General features: G+C 40.3%; 2 protein-coding genes across 10 annotated transcripts in view; one reads left to right on the top strand and one right to left on the bottom strand.

Moving 5' to 3' along the window:
* LYRM4 (LYR motif containing 4) overlaps positions 1–18,952 on the bottom strand; it is a 615,895-nt gene extending 596,943 nt beyond the window's left edge. For both annotated transcript variants that reach the window (XM_050970566.1, XM_030226320.2), the window contains exon 1: positions 18,810–18,952. In XM_050970566.1, coding sequence (XP_050826523.1) covers positions 18,810–18,895 — 86 coding nt within the window. In that variant the 5' untranslated portion in view covers positions 18,896–18,952. The remainder of the gene's footprint in view (positions 1–18,809) is intronic.
* Positions 18,872–24,718, top strand: part of FARS2 (phenylalanyl-tRNA synthetase 2, mitochondrial) — a 228,705-nt gene continuing 222,858 nt past the window's right edge. For 7 of the 8 annotated variants that reach the window (XR_007776807.1, XM_050970549.1, XM_050970551.1 and 4 more), the window contains exon 1: positions 18,872–19,000. The gene's annotated coding sequence lies outside the window, so the exon portion shown is untranslated. The remainder of the gene's footprint in view (positions 19,001–24,718) is intronic. The other variant, XM_030226316.2, reaches the window with a different exon arrangement.

The raw sequence follows: 24,718 nt of genomic DNA, 5'->3' as shown, positions 1-24,718 counted from the left end.
CTGTTTTTGCCTCCTATTTTTTTATTTTCTAATTTTTTAAACTTTATGAGTTTTAACACCCAAACAAATTTACTTTACATAGGCTTTAACACAATCTTAATTCTACAGTTAAATCCATATCTCTAAACACACTTCAAAGACTACCTCTATAGTCTGGCACTACTCTTTACTAAAGTTACATTGAGATTTAATGTATCATTTAAAAGAAGGATGAGCTCAATTCAAAGCTCAAACCCAATACTATAATGACTGTTAAATATACTTTCTTCCCCATTGAGAGGTGTCAGGGAAATATTTTACCAACATTCAAATTCTCTAAAATTATGTAAAAAGTGTTAAGCCAAGATATAAACATACAGGAAGGGGAAGGCTTTTTTTTTTTTTTTTTTTTGATGTGTGTGTGTGTGTTTTTCTTTTAAACAACAGCTTTCTCTATGCAACAACAGTTGTGGGCAGTGTCAATTCAGCACCTCGACACTCTCTACATTTCAACAGTTTCTGAACTGAGAATGCATTAAAAGCTAGAAATACCATAAGAAATGCAATATTGCATCAAATTTATGAAAAACTAAGCCCTTCTGAAAGCACAGTAGTGTGTATAAGCAGCACATGTTTGAGAAAAACCTGTTCATTCAGACATGTATCTGTTGGGGTTTTTTACAGAGCATTGCTCCCAGAGATCTTCTGGCTGATGAAGACTGGTCTGCTGATCAGCTGCTGTAATGGAGTGTATTTCTAGTTCAATGAGCATAACACACCAAACACTAACCTGTGACATTTGAAGGCACACCTAGAAATGCCAGTGGCTGTGAATGCATGGTTGTCTTCATAAAACTTTACATTATCCTAAAAGAAGCACTATCTGCAAACAGCATGACAGCTGAAAAGAAGGCTGGCAAGTAAAGTGATGGCTGTACATTATGGAGGACTATTTACCCAAAGGGGCCCAAAGGAACTGCAACAAGTTTAAGCCAGTGTGAAGAAGAGCTATTACAATTTCACTGCTCTGGCAGACACAAATACTCCCTCTGTCCCCTTTAGTCTGATATTTGGCCCTAGCTGAGCCAGTCCAACTTGGGAAATCGACAGAAGGCCAATCTAAGAAGAGTTAACTTCATTTTTAGTTGTTTTGGGCTTTTTTTGCAGATTAGTGAGCTTCATCATCTCTCCATGGAACTGGATAAGCAACATCACTGAGGAGGGGGGAACACAGCAGTACTGATTTTGATGGATAGAGTTTGCAATTGATCCCATTGGAAAGGCCAAGCAAGTCACACAAACACAGAGGACCTTTCAGTGAGAAGGTACCAATCCAGCTCTCCAGAGAAACAGAATAGGAAAGCAGTTTCGGATACAGTACACTCTAAGAGCTCCCACAGACCTGTGGGAAAAGCCTAGTTCCCAATACAGTAGTATTCATTAGGAAACATCATTTAAATTAAGTCTTACACTACATTTCACCATTCATTATTTTTCTCCCCCAGTTTTTGAAAACAGATATTGAAAAATGGCTGGAAGACACAATAAGGTATTTTGCTCTTATCATCCAAGTGCACTGAAATTTGAACAGAGAACATCTTTCACTTTATCTTCTGCAAAGACTACTCCAGTGACTAGTGACAGCAGGACCCAAGCAAGAGTGTACAGTTGAATATATTCACTCAGCGCTCTCATACATATGCAAGCTCTTGTGATCCCTACCTATGTGCATCTGTCATGCAATTAATTCCCAATTAAACCAAAATGATGTCCTCGATGGGCAGCAGACTCGGTGTCATGGCTGCAGACCAAAGCCCCTGCAGGTGGATGGCGACACAAGGCAACAGATGCACATCAGCAGAAAGCAGGAGTGGTTGGGCGTTAATATGAGAACAAGGCCAGGGCCAAAACACTACCACAGACTCTCAGGCACTGGGCACTGCCTGCTGATGTTATGAGACTACAGTGCTGCCAAATATAAGTAAAAACTAAAGAGAAAGCAGTCTTTGGCCCGATACTCTACCTTCAAAGAGTTCCTCTCTTTTCTTCCCTGAAGCACAATCAAAAGCCTAATGTGTCCTCATGAAAAGGATGTCCACAATAAGTAAATCTGAAACAACAACTATTAATGAAAAATGAAATCACAAACCAGGTACTTCAGAAAAAATAACTGCTTGGGGACTTATATATTTTATTTCAAAATGTTTACTTATGTCATGCCTGACCAAAAAACCAAAAAATCTTTGTGCTCTGCTAAATGAAAAGAAGCTGAAATGTCACACAAACATACTTGCTTAAGTATACAGTTCCGAGCTTTCAAAATAAACCTGGCCAAGCAATGATTTTCTCAGCACCACTTTGCATTCACCAGTACCACAACATGCTAAAAGTTTAAGTCATCTTTCCAAGACATTTTTACAAACATGTTGACATCTTGGCTTTGTGGCTGTCAACAAGTGCAACACATTAATAGGTCACATCACAGTCACAGGCACCACACTGCGGAACACAATGGCTATCACAAGTTGTTGGCCATTGAGCACGCACAACAAGACAGAAGAGGACAGACAGTTGTGGTACACAATCTGTGCAAGCAAAACAGATCACAAGGGAAGGGGCCACTGGGTTAGAATATTCATAGTCAAGGCTTTCAAAAAAGGTCTAGAGTGAAATGCATTTTTCCTTATTAGCTTCAGTTATATTCAATAAATTAAGGCAAGTGAGAAGTAGCCAAGCTCTAAGAAGCCTGCTGGGGTTAACAGCTCTGGAATGAAGAATATGATACTTTTATTTGAAGACACAATGTGCAAAAGTGAGATGCTCATTTATAATAGAGTAGCATTACATCAAGTGAAGGACCCTTTTCATAAAACGTCTGTTTGCTTTAACTGAACTATATTTTCTTACCACTGCTGCCTTCCAATTAACATCTATTAACTTATGGTAGCAACAGGATGAATTTTCAGAACTTCCCATTATTACTAGCAAAATGTGCACTAGATGAGAGCTGCCCAATAAATTTTCAGCATTACATATCATTTAAAAAGAGAGTTTTTTAATCATCTGCAGAAAAATAATTTTAGCTCACAGTAAAGTTTTACTAGCATTAGTGAAGATGTCTTCATGTACAGAATTACTTCTGAGGGAATGCTTATATAGATGTATATATGTGCACACATGTATATTTCCACATATATGCATATGTATGTATTTATAATATTTTTTCCTCTATAAATGTCTCATTAAAAGACCCTAATTAAGGTGAAACAAAACCTGCATGTAATTACCATCTAACACTAAAAAAGTAAACACTTGACAACAGGTGTGTGTTTGAGACTGAGAGGCAAGTAACTAACAGGGAAGTAGTTGTGACTGGTCTAATTAAACCTAAGACCAACAGAGGGATGTGAACACAACATTTTATCAACAAGTTGTCCCTCAAACTCCACCACTAGACACTTTCAGCACTGCCACTTCATGTTACAGAACAACAACAACTACATCTGCCTGTTTTCTAAAATACAAAGCAAAGCCTGTTCTTGCAACCAGGATTTCTTTGGGGGTGTCAGGGTGGTGGCTGGATGCTGGGAAAGGAGGAAAGAAGAGTAAAGAAAAATAAAAATTAGACTGCTGGTAAACTCTGTATTATTTTCTTGAATTTTCTAACAAAGCACAGTCACTAGACAGTCTTCAAAAAAAAGCCTAGGGAAAGAAACCTACCAGCCACTACTTGGTTTTTCTGCTAACATACAAAATAAATTCCAATGCAATTGCTAAGAAGTATGTCTGGAATAGAACAGCACTAGAGATAATTTAAGAGAGAGGATTAACCCAAAAGAACAGAGAACAGGAATAAAGACTGATGAACATTAGAAAATACATTTGAGAGAGGGTGACTGTAACACCATGCATGTAATACATGCTGTATGATCAGATACAAGGATTTGTAGCTTATTTCTAAAGCAGTTTTGCATCCCAGATATCAAAACAGCTAATAAAAACTTGACTCTTTTCCAGGAGTTTCCTTTCATTTTCTTTTTTCAACCTAAACCTAAAAAAGCCTCCTTAGATTTTTAGAGAGAAAGATTTGTGGGTGTTTTTAGAAAAGGAGAACTTTTTTCTGACTATATCTTCTCATCAGTTTGTGTCTGTACCCATTTCAAAGCAGAGAGCATGGATGACGATCACAGAATTATTCACATTGGAAATGTTCTAGAAAGTCTCTAGTCCCATCCCCTGCTGAAAGGAGTGTCAGTGATGGCATCAGATCAGATTATTCTCAGCTTTGTCCAGTCAAGTCTTGAAAAATAGGATGTTGACCAGACCCCCTTGCCTGGAAAACAAACCCAACTGCTTGACTGCCCTTGCAGGGAAAAAACTTTCTTTTAAGCCAATCTGAAGAGCCTCTCTTCCTGCACTTTACATCTGCTGTCAGTTTTTCTCCTATCAGGCCCCTCTGGATACCTTGAGGTATCAGCTGCTTTCAGGGTCCTTCAATGTTGTTTCTTCTCCAGGCTGAACCAGACCAGTTCCCTCAACCTTTGCTCACAGGACAAGTGCTTCAGCCCCCTTGGTAGCTCCTGCTGAGCTGCCACAGATTGTCCTGCTGGGGGGCTGAAGGGGGCAAGACTGGATGCAGAAGCCCAGATGTAATCTCCCTCCTATCAATTGGCTGGCTGAGCAACTTTTGATACATCTCAGGATGCTCTTGCTCTTCCTTGCTGTTAGGGCACACAGCTCTGTTTGCAAAGACTTTCTTCATCCCAGAACACAATCAGTGCTATTCATAGCTAACTATGATTATTTTTGCAATTCACTGAAGCATACATTTTTGTGGCTATATTTCTAAAATACAAACAGTTATTGGCTTAATTCTAAGTGTCAGGAATCTCTGCAGAAGGGAGTGCTTTTCAGGAGGTCAGGGTTAAAAGAAAAAAGTGAAGATGTCCAAATGAAAGCATTCTTTTGATCTTAATTGGAGTTCCAATTTCAATGTTATATCACAGAAGAGGCTAAAAAAGAGGGTTATCAGTGAAGGACCCAACTGCACAAGTTGTTCAGTTAACGAGACACCAGGCAAGGATGTGCTGCAGGAACTATAACCTGAATTTGCTGCAGATGAAAAGTGTTCTGATGGCCTGAAATGAGTAATAACTCTCTGCTGAGCTTTCACTGCCAAGCCCTTGCCAGCTGCTCTACAACCAGGACACCAGGGTAGCTCAGCAGTCCAATTACCAGGCAGGGAATGTCTTGAAATGACAAGTTCAAAACCTGACAAGGCTGGTTTTTCTCTTCTTCCTTCTGAGACAGATATATACCACTCCATTTGCTGTGCTGCTATTTCTGAACAGTTCTTAAAAAAGGCCTGGCCTGCTGTACATAGCCGCTACAATATTTTTCTGGAAAGATTAGTTTTAGTCCAGTGCTGTGACCAACATTTCTCTTTTCAGCATGGCTAGAGGTTGTCACCTTGAATACTGCGTGCAGTTTCAGTCACCACAAGAAAGATATTAAACTATTAGAGAGCATCCAAAGGAGACCAACAAAGATGGTGAAGGGCCTTGAGGGGAAGCTGTATGAGGAGTGCCTGAGGTCACTTGGTCAGTTCAGCCTGGAAAAGAAGAGACTGAGGGGAGACCTCATTGCAGTTACAGCTTCCTTGTGAAGGGAAGAGGAGGGGCAGGCACCGATCTCTTTGCTTCTGTGACCATTGACAGGACTTGAGGGAATGACCTGGAGTTATCAGGGGAGATTTGGTTAGATATTAGAAAAATGTTTTTCCCCTAGAGGGTGTTTGGACACTGGAACATGCTCCCAGGGCAGTGGTCACAGAACCAAGCCTGAAAGAGCTCAAGAAGTGTTTGGATAATGCTCTTCAGCACATGGTGTGAGTTTGGGGATGGTCCTGTGCAGAGCCAGTAGATGGACTCAATGGTCCCTGTGGGCCCATGACAATTCTCCAGATTCTGTGATCCTGTGACTTGGGTACCCTGAAGAGGGCTAAACATATCGCACCTCTTGGTGATTTCATTTCGGGAAGCACTGGGTGCTAATCAGCCTTTCTGGATGCAAGTATTTCACACTTGACAGTGGAAAATTATTTGCCTTTGATGAAGTAATAGTTGCTAAGGTTATTTTAATTAAGCAGCAGGACATAAAGTCTTTGGATATTCTAACTACTTGGACTGCTGTATGGTTGGTCTGGATGACGATAAGATTTTGATAGGACATTTCTGAAGCACAGCATTATTTCTGAAAGTATAGTAAATATCTAGTTACGGGACACACATTCCTTTAATATGGAAATTATGCCAGTTCCTTAGAAGAGAAAAAGGATCAAGTATCAGAAATATATTAACAGAATACAGTTTTAAAATAAATGAGATATTTTGACTTCCAAAAGACTTAGAGAAACAGTTCTCTGAAGCTCATTTGAGGTAAAGGTTTTTTGACCATTTTGACAAGACTAGTAATTTTCAGTACACTGAACAGACTTCTAACAAAGTTTTACTTTGCAAAAGTGATCCTTGGATTCTAGCAATAAAGACAGTTAATTTTGCCCCTTGATTTTTGCTCAAGTAAACCTGAGATTTCTGAGACAGAAGGATGTAAGCATCATAGGTCCAAGTGGAAGAAATTGTATTGAAATTAGATAGGGTCCAGTTATCTCACAACTACGGCAACAATAAACCACAAATACAATTTATTAAACAACCCACATGAAGTAACATGCCACCTGCTCTGTTTATATACAACATACTAAAAGTTACAGGATTTAAAATATTTAAGTTGCTATCCAAAATTTATTCTCTCATCCATTTCTATCAGCTTCAAAGCTTATCCAAAAATCTTTGTTCCCTATGACTCAGTAATGACAAACGTCCCCCACTGGACTTGCTACCACCATTTGGCTCAGTGACCTTCCCTCATTTATAGGAAAGCACTGCATGTTTAGTTTAGCAAATTTACATCAGTTTTGACAACAATGATGGATATTTGAAATTACTTAGCAGCACATAAAATTCTAATATATGCAAAGCCTATTAGTCAAATCTAGAGCCTAAAAACGTCAATTTGGAATTTGTAATAAAATCAGCATCTTACTTTGTGCATACAACAGAGTGCTTAATATTGTTTTCAGACATTTAGGATTGCAAATATATGCCTTTGGACAATGCATGTAACGTTTGAGGAAGCTCAGATCCAGACTACTCTGATTATTACCAAAGGCTTAGAAAAAAAGAAATGCATGTTATTTTGTATGTTATGAACACTACCTAAGGTAGAGAAAGTCAAGTGAACTAGGTATCTCCTTCTGTATCCTTTCTAGTTAATTAATTACAGGATATGGAAGTCTTCACAAACTTTAGAGATGATTACATCAGGACCAAAGAAAAAGAGGCTAAAATCCCCATCCTGAGTTGAACAGTAATTGAACAGAAATTGAACAGAAATGCAAAGGCAACAAACTCTGGGTATCACTTCATCCCCCACAAGAAACCAGATGCAGCTTCTCACGTGAAGAAAGAGCAGTAGGACCCATGGTGAACAGAGGCAAGTATTGAAAGAAAAAGAATATTCTGCTGGGTAAAGCTGAATGACTGATGCACCATGCAGCAAGGCAGATTTGAGGTTTTCAGGCAGGCACAGCTGATCTTCATCCCCATAAATAATGCAGCACCCCTGTGCACCTGGCATAATGTGCCAGAACTGCCCACCCCGATTTTCTGCACTCCACAGCTCTCACCTCCCAGCTGCTACCAGCACAAAAGAGCACTTAAAAAAGCCAGACCCTTTGTAGGGAAGTTATGGAAAAACATCTCCACAGCTCTTTATCTTTGGGGCATGATGGTAATCAGATAAGACATACCCAAGACCTCCACTAGCTCCAGTAAATTCAGCTTCTCAGGACCCACAGATCCTATGCATTTCTCTGAAGTCCAGAAGTAAAACAGGAATCAAAGCAATACTAAAACCTAAGTGAAGTAACACAACGTTGTTCAAAGCTACTTCACAAAAAAGAAAGAAAGAAAAAAAAGGGTTCCATGCTTTTTCCTACTGTTTTTCCTACAGTAACTCTAAAAAAGATGTAGAATAGATAATCTATCTGCCAAACATGAAGGAAAGAGCAGCTACTAGCCAAAATGTTTACTTTGGGCTATGTAGGAGCTCCACCTCTAAAACTGAGGTGCATACACTCCTACTGCCCAAACTGTAGATCCCAGCATATGATGCAATACTTTGATCTGACAAGATATACTTTAATATATCTTTAATATATCAGAAAAATGAGATTAAATTTAAAACTTGAGGTATTCTAGTCCAGTGAACAGAAGTCATTCAATTAACCTGCTGACAGATCTTCTGTGCACTTAAACAGCTTAACTACTGTAACAGAAAAGGAGATCAGAAGTACTCAGGAAGATGAAGAGAGCAGTCAATTTTCCTTTTTAAAGAAGAGAAGCATTGACAAACCTTTTAATCTAGGCAAGCCCAAGTACGTTACATATAGACATTAAAATTTACAGGTGAGGCTGTGCTAAGGTCAATAATTTTTAAAGCGTCTTCCAGTCAACCTCTTAACACTCTCTCTAGGAGTCTCACACTACGAATGAAAAAAGATTACCATATTATATTTCTGTATCTCTACACATTTTATTTAATAAGACTAGGTTCAGACCGGTACATTTAAATATAAAAAAAAATTTCTGCATTTCAAGCCAAAAATGGGCTACAAAACCCCAGATAATACTCAATAGCTAATTAAAAGTTACAGAGAAATAGTCACTCATATGAGTGATGGTAGCACTTTCTGTCCTCTGTCAGCAAGCAAGGAAAAAGTAAACATAGAGGAAACACCACCTCCTTTTCCTCCCATAAACACATGGCTGCTGGCTGCAATAATTTCTTCTCAGAAAACATTTACTCTAAATGTGGAATTAACATCTGGCTTAAAACTCAGTAACTCAGACAAGTCCTGGCTATGGTTACTGCAGGAGATATTAGGAGAGGAAAAGAGGTATTAGGAGTGATCTACTTATCATAAGGTTTTCAGCATAACATTTTATGACCAAGGCAGATTACCTTCCCTTTCACATGACACATGACCTCCCACTCCACAGAGCAGCAGAAAAAGTTTCCAATCTAGGAACAAATTACCAACACAAGTTGCAGAAGCTCAAGGTTCCCAGCTAATGGCAGCAATAACTTGCACTGATGGAGAATTTCTCCTTCAAGAGTTTCAACAACTTGTTGGGAAATAAAAGCCCAGAACCATGCCTCAAAGTCCCTGAAGGTTGGTAAGCATTGCCACTAGTTCACAGAACAAGGAGTTTTGTACAGATATATGGACAGTATACTTTTATGTCCAACCCTGTATTGCTGTAACTTATAGGACTATCTTCATCCCATGCTGCTTTTGCTTTTGGGAGTGACTGTGAGAGTGCCACCTGCAGTTTGATAAATATTCGTATTTCCATGCAAAATCTACAAATAATGGGCAGCAATTTTGGGTATAAATTATGAACTGAAAATAATAAATTAAATGTAGTAAATAAATGTGCTCAGTAGCTCTGGAAATCAAGAAGCCTATTTAGCGTTCTACATGAAATGCATTGCTTATTATTGTTGTGTAAACAAAACACTTGAACATTTATTTTCATACTGTAAATTAGATCAGGGAAAAACATTCTGAGTGAGACATCTAATTTATTTTGGCCAGTGATAAACTACTTAGATCAATCAATCAATGTTCTTCCCTTCAAAACTAGTTTACATATGAAGACGATTAATTTGAAAACCTATTTGTCAACTTATTGTACTAGAAAAATGATATGATATTTTAGATGAGTCAAAGATGAAACTTAGTAGCAGGTTAGTTTCATGGCACCACAATACAGTTCAATTTGACATTGTTAGTATAATTCAAGCTATAAGCTTCAAGGACTGTGTTGGGCATTTCATTTGAGAAGGAGGCACTCTGATGCTACTTAAATAAATTAAAACACGGAATATATATGGATGGATGGATGGATGGATGGATGGATGGATGGATGGATGGATGGATGGATGGATGGATGGATGGATGGATGGATGGATGATTTTTTCACAAAGAATTCAATCCGAAACTTTATGAAATGTGATGGTTTGTACTTGGCCCCTTCCTCTTTTAGTTCCCCTCTTTTTAACTGTGACTAACAATGCAAATAAATGATGGCTCTGAACCACACCCCCAACCCCCCACCCCGGCCACACTTGGCTCTTTCCTTGCTATTCTAACACAGTCTGCAGAAATTTAATATTCACACAATGTGTAACCCTCACAAGATAAACCAATTTTCTCCAACACCAAGGGCTCTGTGGAAATCTGCACACACATTTCTCCCTCCTGCTTTGGCAAACAATAAATGGATGTTTGCATCTCTGTGTGACTACCAGTGAGTATTGTGATAATCTGTATGTTCGTTGGGGAAACATATAATGCCTGTAAAAAAACACTACCAAGCAACAATGCCATGTGTATCCTGCAAGCAAATCCTAGTTAGCAGAAATCACACCCTGTGCAAGACAGAGAGACAACTCTGTAAAGACTGAACTTTTGGGAAACAATGAATTATTTTCATAAGCACCAAAAGTCACAGAAGTTTAATTATAAAAGCTTCACTACAAAAAGAACTAGTGATTACTAACAATATACTAGAATAAATTACAGTCTCAGGAAAATATTTTAACTTTTATTTTTTCAGACACACAGTTTCTCTGGCAGTAAAAGTATGACAATATTACTTTTAAACAAGCTAATGCTTTAGAAACAGGTCTTTAATGGATCCAGACAAGGATACGCCATACAAGCAGACTCAGAAGGACTGTCAAGACCTGTTGCTGGACATTAGTTTCTAATGAGATTAACACACCTATCATATACTCTCTAGTCTCCACAGTGGATTCACAGCTTGCTTTAAACAGGGATTTTGCAAGAGTTACTGGGATTGAGGAGAAGTGAATTCTAGATTTCTTGATACCAATACATTCATGTATGCATACACATGCATAATAATTACTTTGTGCCTAGGCTTCTTTAGAAACTATAATGTCATATAACTAATTGCTATTTATTTAAAAGTAAAAAAAAAAAAAAAAAAAAAAAAAAAAAAAAAAAGAGAAGTATCTAGGCAATAGCTTTTCCCAAGACTTTGTAACAAACATGATGCTAAAGAAAGTGTAAGTATTGGACTGAGTCCTGAGTCTCTGAATGCCATTCCCAGCCCCAGATTGTCAAATTTTCCTGAAGAATGCATTAAGGATTTTATTTCAGGCACATTCTGTTCAGGAAGAAAGCATCTGAACTCAACTAAATTCTTTTATCATATTAAACATTCAGTTGCATTTTATCCTGAGAAGAAAGTTAGAATTTTATATGGAGAGCAGGTAAAAAGGAATAGAATAGAATAGAATAGAATAGAATAGAATAGAATAGAATAGAATAGAATAGAATAGAATAGAATAGAATAGAATTGAACAGGAATATACCATAATGCCACCTAGCAAGAATATTGTCTGGATGACTTGTGGCATCCTTGTTCTTGAGAAAAAAACTGTATCAGGAAGAATCCTCAAGAATGTTTCTCACTAAGGACACTTTTGTACCGAGTTCTGTGCAAAATAGTCTTGGAACAACTGGCTTAAGTATTCACAAACACAAGAAAACAGCCAAGAAAGTCTCCTCTGATCCCCACTATTTTTTTTTTTGGAAAGCAGAGAACTATGTATAATCTAGGACTGTGCTTTGTTGGTAAGCAAACCCAAAAACTCATGGGAAGAGCTTTATTGAAGAGGTAGTTCAGAAAGCATATTTGCCATCCATTACTGCAGCAAGTGGTTCGAAACATTGCCTTGTCAACTGCAGTTTCCTCTTTTCTTCTTTAAATTACTTTAATTTTTTAAAAGATCCAGAATGCTGATCTTATAAAGACCACTTGAAATTACAATAGCCTGTGTCTACTGTATCTTGAATCATTTGGATTGTATCTTGAATAATTTGAATCATTTGGATGATGCAGGTCAGCATCTTTTCATCATGGGCAGCATAGAGATGAAGACGGAGGAACTAAGTGTTAAAACCACATCCAGGAGTAAGGAAAGGAGGAGGTTAGCTGGGACAGCATTTTAATCCATTTTTAATACTACAGCTACATTACAAAGTGCTTTTCATTTACCAGAAATCATAAGCATATGTGTATGGTATGAGCCACTGCCAGAGGCAGTATTTTTTCTATTACTTTCATTAGTTCTCTAACAAACACTAGTGGTAATTAAATCTTATGTAAAAAGAAATATATCCCTGTTCTTCTGTGCTACACAAAGAATAACAAGCGGCCACAGCAGATTTACTCATTTTGGGTGCCTTTACTAAAACAAAAGAACCAAAACAGTAGATCAGTCTTTTGAGGAAGCCCCCATCCATTTGTCTTCCAAATACCAAATTTCAATTTCTAAAGAACTCTGTATGCTCTGTATGTGCTCCAAACCCTCTCTCCAAATTACTACTGCACAAAATTCTGCTCTGCAAAAAAAAAAAAAAAAAAAGGGAAAAATAAAAAAGAAACCAAGAAAATTACATCAGACCTGATGCACAGATATGATGAATTGTTTAGGAAGAGTGTAACTTTACAAGGGTAAAGTGAATGTATTTGGAAAATGACACCGTTGAACTATTAAACCAAAGATAACAACTCCTAATGAACGAGATCAACAGAATTTTGATGCTATGATTTTCAGTTGGGTAATGTTACTATTAAGAAATCAAAGTATTTGATAAAACAGTTTCCATTCATTTTACAACTTCAGAGAAATATGTTCTGAGGGTAACTAATGGCTATGTTTTGACTTTTTTGAAATAGAGTGCTTTGGTTGTCTTTCCAAAATATTTTACACATATACAATACTGAAGTCAAATGGAAATACTTCAATACTGTCAGACCCCAATCCAAAACCATGTTCTTATACCCCAAGGTTTTACAAAACCAGCATATATTTCCATTAAAAAACTCTTATACTCTTAAAATACTGACATCCCTATTCAAGCATACATGATTCTGACAGAATAAGACAATACATAGAAAAGAGCTTGAAATAACATAATGGCAAAATGACACGTGGTCACTGAATTAATAGCCAAAATTGAACTCCCCCCAGAAAGAGGTATTAGTAAGGCCCATCACAAAGCTGTGTGATTGCTCCACAAAATGATGTGAAAATGTGCAGTGCCTGTTTGCCTGTGACTCTGGGTCATGTAGCTCCAGGCCAAAACAAGTGTCTGCACCAGGGTATGATGGAAACCACCCTGGACTCTGGAGTACCGTAGCTGCTTGCAGCCCTGACTTTTTCAAACTTTTATTTCCAAGTAGATGACAGAGAACACCGCACACTCAGTAAATGGGAAATTAACTCAAAAAATCCTTAAGTTTATTATCACTCAGAATACAGTCAGCAATTTCATACAGAGAAGAAAATTATCTGTCTTCTTTGCACAGCTGAGGAAAACCAGATACTGTAAACTGCAGTTCTGTCACCATACACCTACAAAGAGGCAGGACATTTCTGCTGGACAGAACTGACAATTTCATTTTTTTTCCTGCATTTCTTATCTCAGCTACAAACTACCATTTTGGTCAGAAAACCATGTCTCTCTTTTCTCATTACTGTCTTGAACTTTTTTTTGTTTAATCACCATTTAGACATTTTTCCTCTGTAACACATAGAAACATAAACAATCTGCTGGCACACCTTGTCAATCACAAACTTCATTAGGATATCCAGTGAGAAAAAGTCTTTCTCAGCTTGGATAACTGTCACATGTAAAATTTTAACATGGCTGCTAAAATACCTAAGTGATGACAGTGCAAAAAGAAACACTGACAGGATTCTACAGATCAGGAACTAAAAGCAAAGTAAGACTTTTCCATTAATGTGACCAAATCAGGTATGCTGGGAACAAGAGAAAGAAACTCGTTTCTCTAAAAGAGTGGTTTTTTAAAAATTTTACTTGGTATGAGTTACGTTCTTAAAAGAGTTGTTAGCAGAATCGTAACAGCTTAATGTCCCTTTGAAGAATGGGTCATCATGCAAACATGGGTCAACTTAACCTATACTTGAGGAAGAATCCAGGTGCTCTCATGAAGGGAAATGGGTATAGAGAACTTTCTGTTCTGGAACTGGGTATCCAGAGAAGTTTCACTATCAAGACCGAGGCAAAGTGGGCAATAAATACAAAGTGGGCAGCCTTTCCCTCATCCTTTGTCACTGTGTTTACCTCTGCAACCAACAAAGGATGGAGATTCTCCTTAGCTGCCCTTTTCTTGCTGATGTATCTATAGAAACATCTTTTATTCTCTTTTATGGCAGTAGCCCGATAAAGTTCCAGCTGGGGTTTGGCTCTTCTAATTTTCTCTCTGCATAACCTCATGACATCCATGGAGCTCTCTGGCATAGTCTGCCCTTACCTCTACAGGTCAAAAACTCTGTAAACTCTACCTTTTTTTCCCTCTTTTTTTTTTCTTTTTCTTTCTTTCTCCTGAGTTCCCTCTAAAGCTCTCTCTTCAGCCAGGCTGGTTTTCTTCCCTGCTGGCTCTTCCAGCACATGGGGACAGCCTGCTCCTGTGCCTTGAAGATTTCCGTCCTTAAGAATGTCCAGCCTTCCTGGGCACCACTGTCGTCCAGGACTGTCTCCCTAGCGAATCTCTCAACAGGTCTCCTAAACAGGCCCAAATCTGCCCTCTGGAAGTCCAAGATGGAAGTTCTGCTGATCCCCCTCCTTACTTCTGTGAGAATTGATAACTCTGTTGTTTCAGGACCACAGTGCCCAAGGTATCCTCCGATTTTCTCATTGCACAACAGTCCTTTTCTCTTGGCAAAAAGCAGGTCCAGAGGGGTGCCTTCCCTATTTGGTTCCCTCACCAGCTGCATTAGGAATTTATCTTCCAGACACTCCAGGAACCTCCTAGACTCCTTCCCCTTTGTGGTATTATATTCCTAGCACACATCTGGTAAATTGAAGTCCCCACAAGAAAAAGGGGCAGCAATCTTGAGACTGTTTTATGATTCTATGTTCCATGACTAAAATCAGATCAACAGCTGTGTCAGTCAAAGTAGGAAAACTAACTGGCACTGAAAAAAAACCAGTGCAAATTATTTTGCTCAGTTTTGTTCCTAGGTTAGCCGTCATTTGCAAAAATCAGATTTACCAGTTTTAAAATCTTGAAGGACTTATCTCAGATGAAACTGCATGCATTCAATTAACTTGTTTCCAATGCAAAACAAATGGACAAATTTGTTTTAACAAATTTTCTTCCCTCATTCTTCTATGTTCTGGGTAGCTTTATTAGTCAAATAATATTGCACATTCTAAAAGAAAAATCAAATTCCATTAAAATGCAATTTAGAGAGACAAGAAAGAAATGTATCTAAAAATAAAATACAACTTCCACAACTTAAAAGAGAACATAATGGATAACTGGAAAAAAATTTCAATAAATCAAGAAAGATGTTGAAAAACATTAAAAAATTATTTGCAGAAAATAAAGTTTAAAGTTTTGATTATCTTCATTAGCAATCAGATGTATTTTAATGGCTTTCATAAGTTCATAAATTCTTTTGTATTCTGTACCCAAACCACTCACAACATGCCATTATTTAAATCACTAAGGATATTTAGAAATATCCCTTAAATCCATTTAGTTGAGACTACAATCCAACATATTATAAACCATCAGAGGTTCTACTTGTTGTCAACCAAGCAAAAGAAAATAGTACACTTGTTAAAAACCACCTCTTTGACTCAAAACCTAACATCCTGCCTCTCTGCATATCGATTTTCCTCCAGCACAAATCACTCACCCGTACTCAGACTGTCTGCTTGGGTAATAGGGCAGAAGGGCAGACATGAAATTACTTACAGTCTACTAAATTCCCTCTCCCTGCTGTTAAAACCTGGCCTACACTTCTGGGTGTCCCAACACTCAGTGACATTTACTTCAGGACACTGGAGATGCTCCTGTGTTATTCTGAAGGCTACCAGTGGTGACCTCAGTTACTTTAAGACATGAATTATATTCTTCACAGTTACCACACAAGTTCTATTGGGTGGCAGAAGAAAATCTGGGGCTACGAGATGACATAAGGAATGTATTTACTCAGAGAGACATAAAACAAAAAAGTTGAATTTTCCATCACAATGTATATGTACTTGTGTCCTGGTTTTGTCTAGGAAGTAAAATTAAATTTTCTTTCTAGTAGCTGGTACAATGCAGTGTTTTGGATTTAGGATATGAGTGATGTTGACAACATGCTGATCTCTTAGCAAGCAGGGTTTACACTAAGTCAGGAAGTTTTCAGCTTCTCACACTGACCCACCTGCAAGTAGGCTGGGAGCTGCTGCTCAGGAACTGACTGGACATTGCTTGGTAGCAAGTGTACTGTGCATCACTTGTTTAGTATATTCTAATAATTATTATTATTATGATTATTATTATCATCACCACCCATTCTTTTTCTGTCCTCTTAAAAATCTTCATCTCAACCCACAAATTTTACCTTTTTTTCCCCCCCACTGGGGAGAGGGGAGCAAGCAAGCACTTGTGTGGTGTTTAGCTGCCTGCTAAGTCAAAGCAGAGCAACCAAACAAGGAGAAAAAGCACGGTAAGCAAATGAAGAGACACTAATTAGCTGATTGTACTCCAGACATACTCTTACAAAGATGCAATTTGCAGTAATAATGTATTCTGACACAGTCTAGCTGAAGTCATGAATCAATAATAATAATAATTTGTAATACCTTCTATTTTGCTGCAAGTTAGTTCTTTACACAAAGTCCTTGGGATAACTCCATAAAGTGCCATATCACATTACAGCAGCCCTGAGGACACGGCAGGGCTGCTTATCTTGGCATGCAAGAAGCCAGTGGGCTGTCCCTTTTACCTATGGGTGTGCTGTAAACACTGAGGCAGAACTGCTGTTGTGGTCAGAGCAGACCTCTAAATGTGACAGCTGCAGATCATTCCTTGCTGGAAACTGCTATGGCTCACAAATGTGCATACAGCACAGTTGTATACACATTTCTGATATTAGTTTAGTTTCTGATGTTATAGTATCTAAGGACAGGCCTATCAAAACCAGAGATCTCTCCTTAAAGGAAAGGCACAACTTGCACTGTGACATGGTGTCAAAAAAAACAGATCTGTATGGGAAACACACTGTATAATTTCTATCCTTTAAAATTTGCTGTGGACTTCACTTCCTCACTGCCCAGCCCCAAGTACAAACCCACTGCTGAAAATACACCGTAGCCCAGACATGAGCTTCATTCAGCTGCTCACCAACTGCGCATCTCAAGCCATCTCCATTATGTACAACCCTGTGTTTGCTAGCCAGAACAAGGGTAGCCAGGGACACTGAGGACAGCAATGAGCAGGAGAAAGCCTTGATAGTAACAGAATGTGATGCAAACACACATTGCTGTGGAGTCAGCACTGAAGGTTTATTAGCACCAGCTCATTTTCAGCCCCACAGCTCTTCTTCTCAGGGCACTCCCTCACACCTGACGTTTGTGGAATACTTGTGCCTTGCAGAGCACAGAGCTGACCATAGTTATGCAAGTTTAAAGGCTTTTGTTCCCAGTTCTTGCCTGAGAGATTATTCACAGCACAGGTAGCTCACATGTCCCTTCCTGTGGTCCAACTGAATGGTAAACAAACTACCATTGGGCAATGCAATTCTGCCAGCGTGGGTGAGCAGCACCCCCATGAACACAGCAGACAGCTAAAGGTGACCAAGCCTACACTTAACTTTTGCAAAAAAACCCCAGTGTGTCCCTTTCACCGACAGCCAGAGAAGGCAGGCAGGCAGGCAGACAGCCTGGTATCCTGCGTGGCCGGAAGAGTGGACTCTGAGCCACACTGCACCCTGAGCGTGGACACAGCACATGGTGCCAGGCTTTGGCAGCAGCCTGACCCCAGCTCTCCTCTGCCAGGAAATGGGCAGCACACAGAGCAGACATGAACTACACCAAATTACAAAATCAATAGGGTTGGAATGGATCTCTGGAGATCATCTAGGCCAACCCCCTGACAAGGGAGGGTCACCTTGAGCAGGTGACACAGGAACACATCCACGTGGGTATATGGAATGTCTCCAGAGGGAGACTCCACGACCTCTAAGGGCAGCCTGTCCCAGTGCTCTGCCATCCTCATTGTAAAGACGTCCTTTGTCTTGTTGAAGTGCAACTTCTTGTGTTATAGCTTATGGCCTTTGCTCCTCATCCTGTTGCCAGGCAGCATCGAAAAGAGTCGGGCACTCTATTCATGACACTCACCCCCGAGATATTTACATGCATTAATGAGCTCCCCTCTCAGTCTTCTCTTCTCCAGACTAAACAGGCCCAGCTCTCGCAGGGTCTCCTCAGAAGAAAGATGCTCCAGACCCTTCCTTATCTTTGCGGCCTTCCACTGGACCCTCTCCAGCAGCTCCTTGTCTTGCTCGTATTGAGGAGCCCACACCCAGCACAAATACTTAAGGCAGGGACAACCTCTGTCCTATCCCTTCTTCCTAATACCCCATACCCTGGTGCTTTTGCGGCAGTCCGGAGTCTGGGGGCTGCCCATTCCCGGCCCTCCGAGCAGGGCCCAGGCCCGGTGCCGGACCCGCTGTCGCTCCAGGGCAACGCTCGGCTCCTCCCGGGGCCGCAGCTCCCCGCGCCCCTGCCCCAAGCACCGCCAGGACCCTCCGCCTCAGCGGGGATCCCCGCATCCGCCGCCCCCCGGAGCCCTTCCCCGCACCTGTAGCCGTAGCTGCTGAAGCGCTGGCTCTCCCGCAGCAGGGCGCGGTACAGCCGCAGCACCTGGGCACGGCTGGACGCTGCCATGTTGCCGACACCGAGCCGCTCCTCCCGCGGCGAGGCCCCTTTTCCCCGCCCTCCCGCCGCCCGCGCCGGGCGCAGCCGCGGCGGAGCGGAGCCGCAGGGCCGGCGGTGAGTGGCGGCGCGGAGCGGCAGCGGCCGCGGCTCGGCCCGGGCCCAGTGCAAGGCGCGGGCGGGGCGGGGAGGGGCGGGGAAGAGCGGCTCCCCGGCCGGGGCAGCCCCGGGGGCGGTGGGCTCGGGGGACTCGAGGTCGGTTCTCGGGTCCTGCCGGGTCGGGCCTGCCCGGCAGCTCCGGCGGGGATCGCAAGGCGCGACTGCCCCGGGGATGCCTGTCGGGCTCGGCCGTGCGGCTGTGGAGGGCCCGGGGGCGGGGAGGGAAGGCCCGAGCGACAGGGAAAGCGAAAGCAGCGCTCAGATGCTGCGCTCGGCGAGAGCAGCGGCCCGGTGTGCGCGCCCCGTACTTGGTGTGCCGCACGGGGAGGTGGATGCTGGCGTGGGGGAGGTGGATATCGAGGCTGGAAAGGAGCAACAAGTGATGCGTGCAGGGAGTTGCCTCGGAATCGCTGTTTACATTTGCAGTCAGAGTTCATGTACTGGAGAGGATCCAACAGAGGCCACGAAGATAATTTGGAGTCCAGAGCGTCTGTCTTCATGAGGAGGGACTGTTGGTGCTAGGCCTATTCAGTCTGGAGAACAGGACTGGGAAGGGATCTCATTAATGCATATAAGTATATGGAAGGTGGATTACAAGAGGGTGATGCTAGGCTCTTCAGTGATGCCCAGCAAAAGGATGAGGAGCAGTGGCCATAAACTAGAACCCAAAAGTTTCACCTCAGTGTGAGAAACAACTTGACATTAAGGATGGCAGAACAGTGGAATGTGCTGTGCAGGAGGCTTGTGGAGTCTCACTCTCTGGAGACATTGAAAACCCACCTGGATATATTTCTTTGTTGCCTGCTCAAGGTGACACTGCCTTGTCAGGGGGGTTGTACTACATAATCTTCAGAGGTCCCTTCCAACCCCAATATTCTGTAATTCTCTGAAATCACTACAGGCAATTGCAGTCATTGTACATCTGTGCTAGTGTAGCTGGGCCTGTTGTGTTATAGTGATGTTTGAGATGCTCCTCTCTCAATATCTGTTTTTAAAATGAATTGTTATTTAAACCACATATCAAGCATCCTCCTTTGCTGTAAGTTTTGCCACTGCAGAATAAACTTAACTTTGTAACTTGCAGGTATTATGCCACAGCTGTATTTAATACTGATTTTTGAATTTTATTAGCAATTTATTTGGTGTAATAAAATCATTAAGGTTGGAAGAGACCTTTAGTCTCCAGTCCTACTGACCACCCTGCACTGCTTCTGTAACCCCTAAACCACCTCACCAGCGGCACCTCCAGGAGTCTCTTGCACACCTTCAGGGGTCGTAACTCCACCACCTCCCTGGGTAACCTATTCCAATGACCACCCTAACAATGTATTTTTTCCCCCTAATATCCAATCTGTATCTCCTTTGTCTCAGTTTAAGGCCCTTTCCTCTGGTCCCCTCACTGCAGGCACAGCGGAAGAAATCAGTCCCCACTTCACTAGAACCTCCTTTCAGGTATCATAATAGGGTTCCTATTTCCTTCACAGTTTGTTATTTATGTAGTAGGTGTTTAAAACAACTACCATGTAGATATTCTACATGTCTCTGGCAAAAGTGCTTCAATTGCCACTTCTAATTTAACTCATGTTTTATTGCATATGCATTTGAGTATTATCGTCACTTGTACATCTGATGCAATTTACAGTTCATTGCAAAGAACTAAAATAGTTCTGTGCTTTTGAATGTAATTAGTATAGACACATGAATTTATTTCAGATTTACCTTTCTGGATATGCTGTGTTTTAGCAGCCCTTTTAGGCTTCTGGATATTCTCTTTATCAAAACTCAAACTAAGAATATTACAGGAAATGTAGAAAAACATATGCAGCTGCAGTACTGGTATAAGCATCATGCTTCTTGAGGCCTTCCCTTGTAAGTTACAAACCAGTGTGTTTTGGGTTAGGTCTTGGCATTCAGGACACCCACATGGAGAAATACAAAGCAAGCATACCCTTCATTTGCCAGTGGGACCAACCAATTTCTTGTAGCCCAAGCCATGTTGTTAAAGCAGATTGCCATGCCAGGAGGAGAACCCATCTGGAGTGCTGGTGTTCCCCATCTTTGCAGCTGTTGGTGGCTGGCCAGCACCAGCCATAATGCATGTTATAGCAGAACTCTGGCTTTGTGTCTACAGACTTACCACCTCTGAAAGCAGCAGTGGCTAACCTGCCCTTTGTTATGAGGGTGGGCTTTAGACAGCTTAAAATTATATGGGTCTGTCAGGAGCAGAGCCAAACTTAGGTTGGAGAGTTTAGCAGAGTTACATGATGCCATTCTGTGGATGAGTGTGGCAGTTGTTCCATCTAATTTTACAACAGCTCTCAGGTATTGTTGGAAATACTGTTTTCATGGTACAATCCTCAGCTCTAAAAGATGAGGGAGTAATTGGGATGAAAACATTCAGCAAATTTTGTTTACAAGAACAGTATTAACTTAATATTTGAAAAGTAATTAAAAATTATTTTTAGATAGCCTCAGATGATAATCCTGTTCCTGAAACTCCCTGACAGCTTTTATGAGTTTGATTTTTTAATTTTTTTTTTTAAGGTTTTTTCTCTTGAAAAAGCTTAGAAACCTCCTATGTTTACAATAAGCAGTAAGGCCATACAGGGCATGATCAAATGCAATGTAAATTTATCAAAGGAGAAGAGACTTTCCTCTTGTCTCCTTTTTCTAGCTTAACCTTTAATACACTCAGGGAGGGAAGATTATTTTTTGTCAGAAAGGAGTCACCTTTGTGCAGTTGGGTTGGCACTGTTAACTGCAAAAAGCACTTTATTATGCATTTGTTATTGTTTTTTCTTGGAAGCAATGGGTTATGGTCCCAGAAGTCATGTCATTCTGCAGGAAGTGGACACTGCTGTGACTGGGATATGGGTGTTTCTGCTGGCCTTTGTTTATGGCACCACTGCAAGCCTGCAGGCCATTCAAAGGACAGACACAGTCCAAATGACCACTGCCTGTCCTGTTACACTGGAGCCTGTGTATGGGGAAGCAGCAATAACCACTTCATTAACTGCCTCATCATTCCTGAGGGGAAAACTGCACCTGGATTTAGGGTTGGTGGGTGTTCATTTGTACAGAAGTCTTTGCTTTCAGCCTTTGGTCTGGGAAGGAAGGTGGCATGTGCCTTGCCTTTCTGCATCTGTCAGGATAAATAAGCACTTTGAGAGATATAATGGTATCAGTACCTAGAATATTTCAGTGTGTGCTCGCTAAAAGAGGGGAGGGAAAGGAATTTGGATGAAGTACCTGCAGGGGTTGTGGACCGGAGTGGAAGGAAAGAGCTGTTCTACTCTCTGGGACATATTCGATGTCTTGTCATCTGTTGCTGAATTGTTCCTTGTGGTGCAGTATTTCAGCTTCATGACACGGCACTGAACACTTTCAGTGCTTTCCTGGTATGCTGCTGTTGCTTCTCATTATTTTTCTTTGGGGTCAGAATGATAATTGATTGTTGTCATATTATAATCTCTTTTAGTAATTGTTTTTCAGGTTGTAAAAATAATTTTTCCATGCTGCAGTGGTGTGGTGTCTCTTTTCTTTCCTTGTCTTAGTTGCTGGTTGATAGGGTTGTGCACAGTGAGATCCTACACAGTGTAGAGTAGGATCTTTAAAAGAAGGATTATAAATCACAAGAATTTTGGGATTTTAGTGACTAATGTAACAAATTGTAATTTAACTGGTCTGTGTGGTGATTTAAGATTTCCACAGTATCATCAGAAGGCCTTGACTGACTCTGGTATTTAAAAAAATTTGAATTAAGTTGCTTGCCCTGTAGAAAAGAACATTTTTATTTAGGAGGAGAAACTTTCATATTTCAAATTCAGCTATACTCCTGAATTCTTTGTGCACTTAAAGAAATTTTAACTGGAAGTTCAGAGAGAAGAAAAAAATGGTGACAAAACTCTTCTCTCAGTCAGTTTTTTGTGAGTTACCCCATCTCTTTCCAAACTGAATTGCAGAATGTTGTGTTCTGTTTAAATTAAGATTGTAAGAGCAGTAATAATAGGAAAACCAAAACACAAGCAGTTGTCTATTTCCTGTTGTAATTCTTGGTCTTCTAAGGGAACGCCTGTTTTACCACTGCTCCTAAACCTTCCATTCATGATATCTTATGCTGCAGGCATCAGACTAAAAGAAACACTGAATTTTGTTTTCCTTTTTGGCCACAGTTTTAACTTTCTAATTTCCTGTGGCTTAAGTCTTCCAGAGGACTTTGTGGGCATTGTGTTGCCTGACTATTAAGGAGCTGGACAGTTCAGCAGTCGCAGGATAACTTCTGGATCAATGAAAGGCAGCGTTATACACCATATGGATTTTGAAAGATGTTCTTAGTGGACATATGTTGGTAAAATCCTTTGAAATGCTTGAAATAAAAATACTAGAAAAGTTCAGAATTAAAAGGATAATTTTGTGTTATAGGCAAAAGAATATCTAATAGGGGATTAAAATTAGCAGTAATGATTAAATAGCTCAGCACGTAATAGTTGCATCAAATGCAAATGACACTTCTAAACATTTCTAACATTAATGCTGATGAAGACAAGAACCCAACAAAAAATGAACATATTTTTCCTGTGGTGTTTTTTTTTTTTTTTTATTTTTTTTTTTTATTATACTGAAATCTTACTTAGAAATCTAATCATGAGAAGCATAAAAGGGACAGGATTAATGAAGTGTTCTCATCCATGACCTCATAAATTCAGAAATGCTTTCTTAGCTGTGCTTTCCAGTGTTTTATCAAGTTTAGCCTTAAATAACTTCTCTGTCTGTGAGAAAATATATTCTACTTTATATTGTATTGCTGTTAAGAAATGTTTTCTGATGCTCATCCGATGCCACCCTCTTCCCTGAGTTCATCCCACTTTTTCATTTATGCCCCTTTAGAGTCACGCTGTGTAATCCTTCTCCCTCCTCTGTGATTTACACTATCATCATATTTCCCAGTAGCTGTCAGCCAGACAGGCTAAATGATGTAGTTATTTTGCTATTTTTTTTCTGCCTGCTTTCAGAGGATATTGAAAATTTTAGCTTAGGAAGCAAACTTATAAGTAAAGCAAGGATTGATACTTTGTTTAAGAGCAATTGAGATTCTCTTTGTAGCTGCCCCTGTATATTTTTTGCTGACTTGAGATTTCCAGTTTGGCAGGTTGGTTACAAATGGTACTGCCAATCTTTTGAGTTAAAGATCATGATTGCACTTAAGACATTTTGCTAGAGCAAAATTCTTTTTTCTCTTTAGTTTGTTTTTTGTCATGTATAAATGTGTATATGGGTGTGCAAATGAAAAACATGTAAATATGTATTCAGGCATGTGCATGGTCATGCTGTGGTGGTAAAGGTCTTGCCCTTCCTCTCTGATTCTCCATGTTTCAGCCTGGGGATTGGTGCACAGCTAACACAGTGCTGTGGGTTTTTTTTCTGCTTACCCAGTCCCATGTCTCAAGAATGTAAAATCAAAGACATCCTACTGCTTCTGTGCATCCCACTTCTTCTGCTCCCTGTACTGTGGGCATGGCCTTTCTTGTCAGATGACACTAGGGACTAGCTCCACTCAAGGGGCTAGCTCCACTTACTGCTTAAGTCCTTCCCTGAAAATCTGTTTCAAGTAGTCATTTTCTTATAAATAATTATTGTGGGATTATTTGTTGGAAACAATTCCTAGATCAAAGTATC

This window comes from Serinus canaria, chromosome 2 (genome assembly GCF_022539315.1).
Source record: "Serinus canaria isolate serCan28SL12 chromosome 2, serCan2020, whole genome shotgun sequence".
Taxonomy (NCBI): domain Eukaryota; kingdom Metazoa; phylum Chordata; class Aves; order Passeriformes; family Fringillidae; genus Serinus; species Serinus canaria.
Note: the sequence above shows the minus strand (reverse complement) of the source record. Positions and strands in the feature narration are given on the sequence as shown.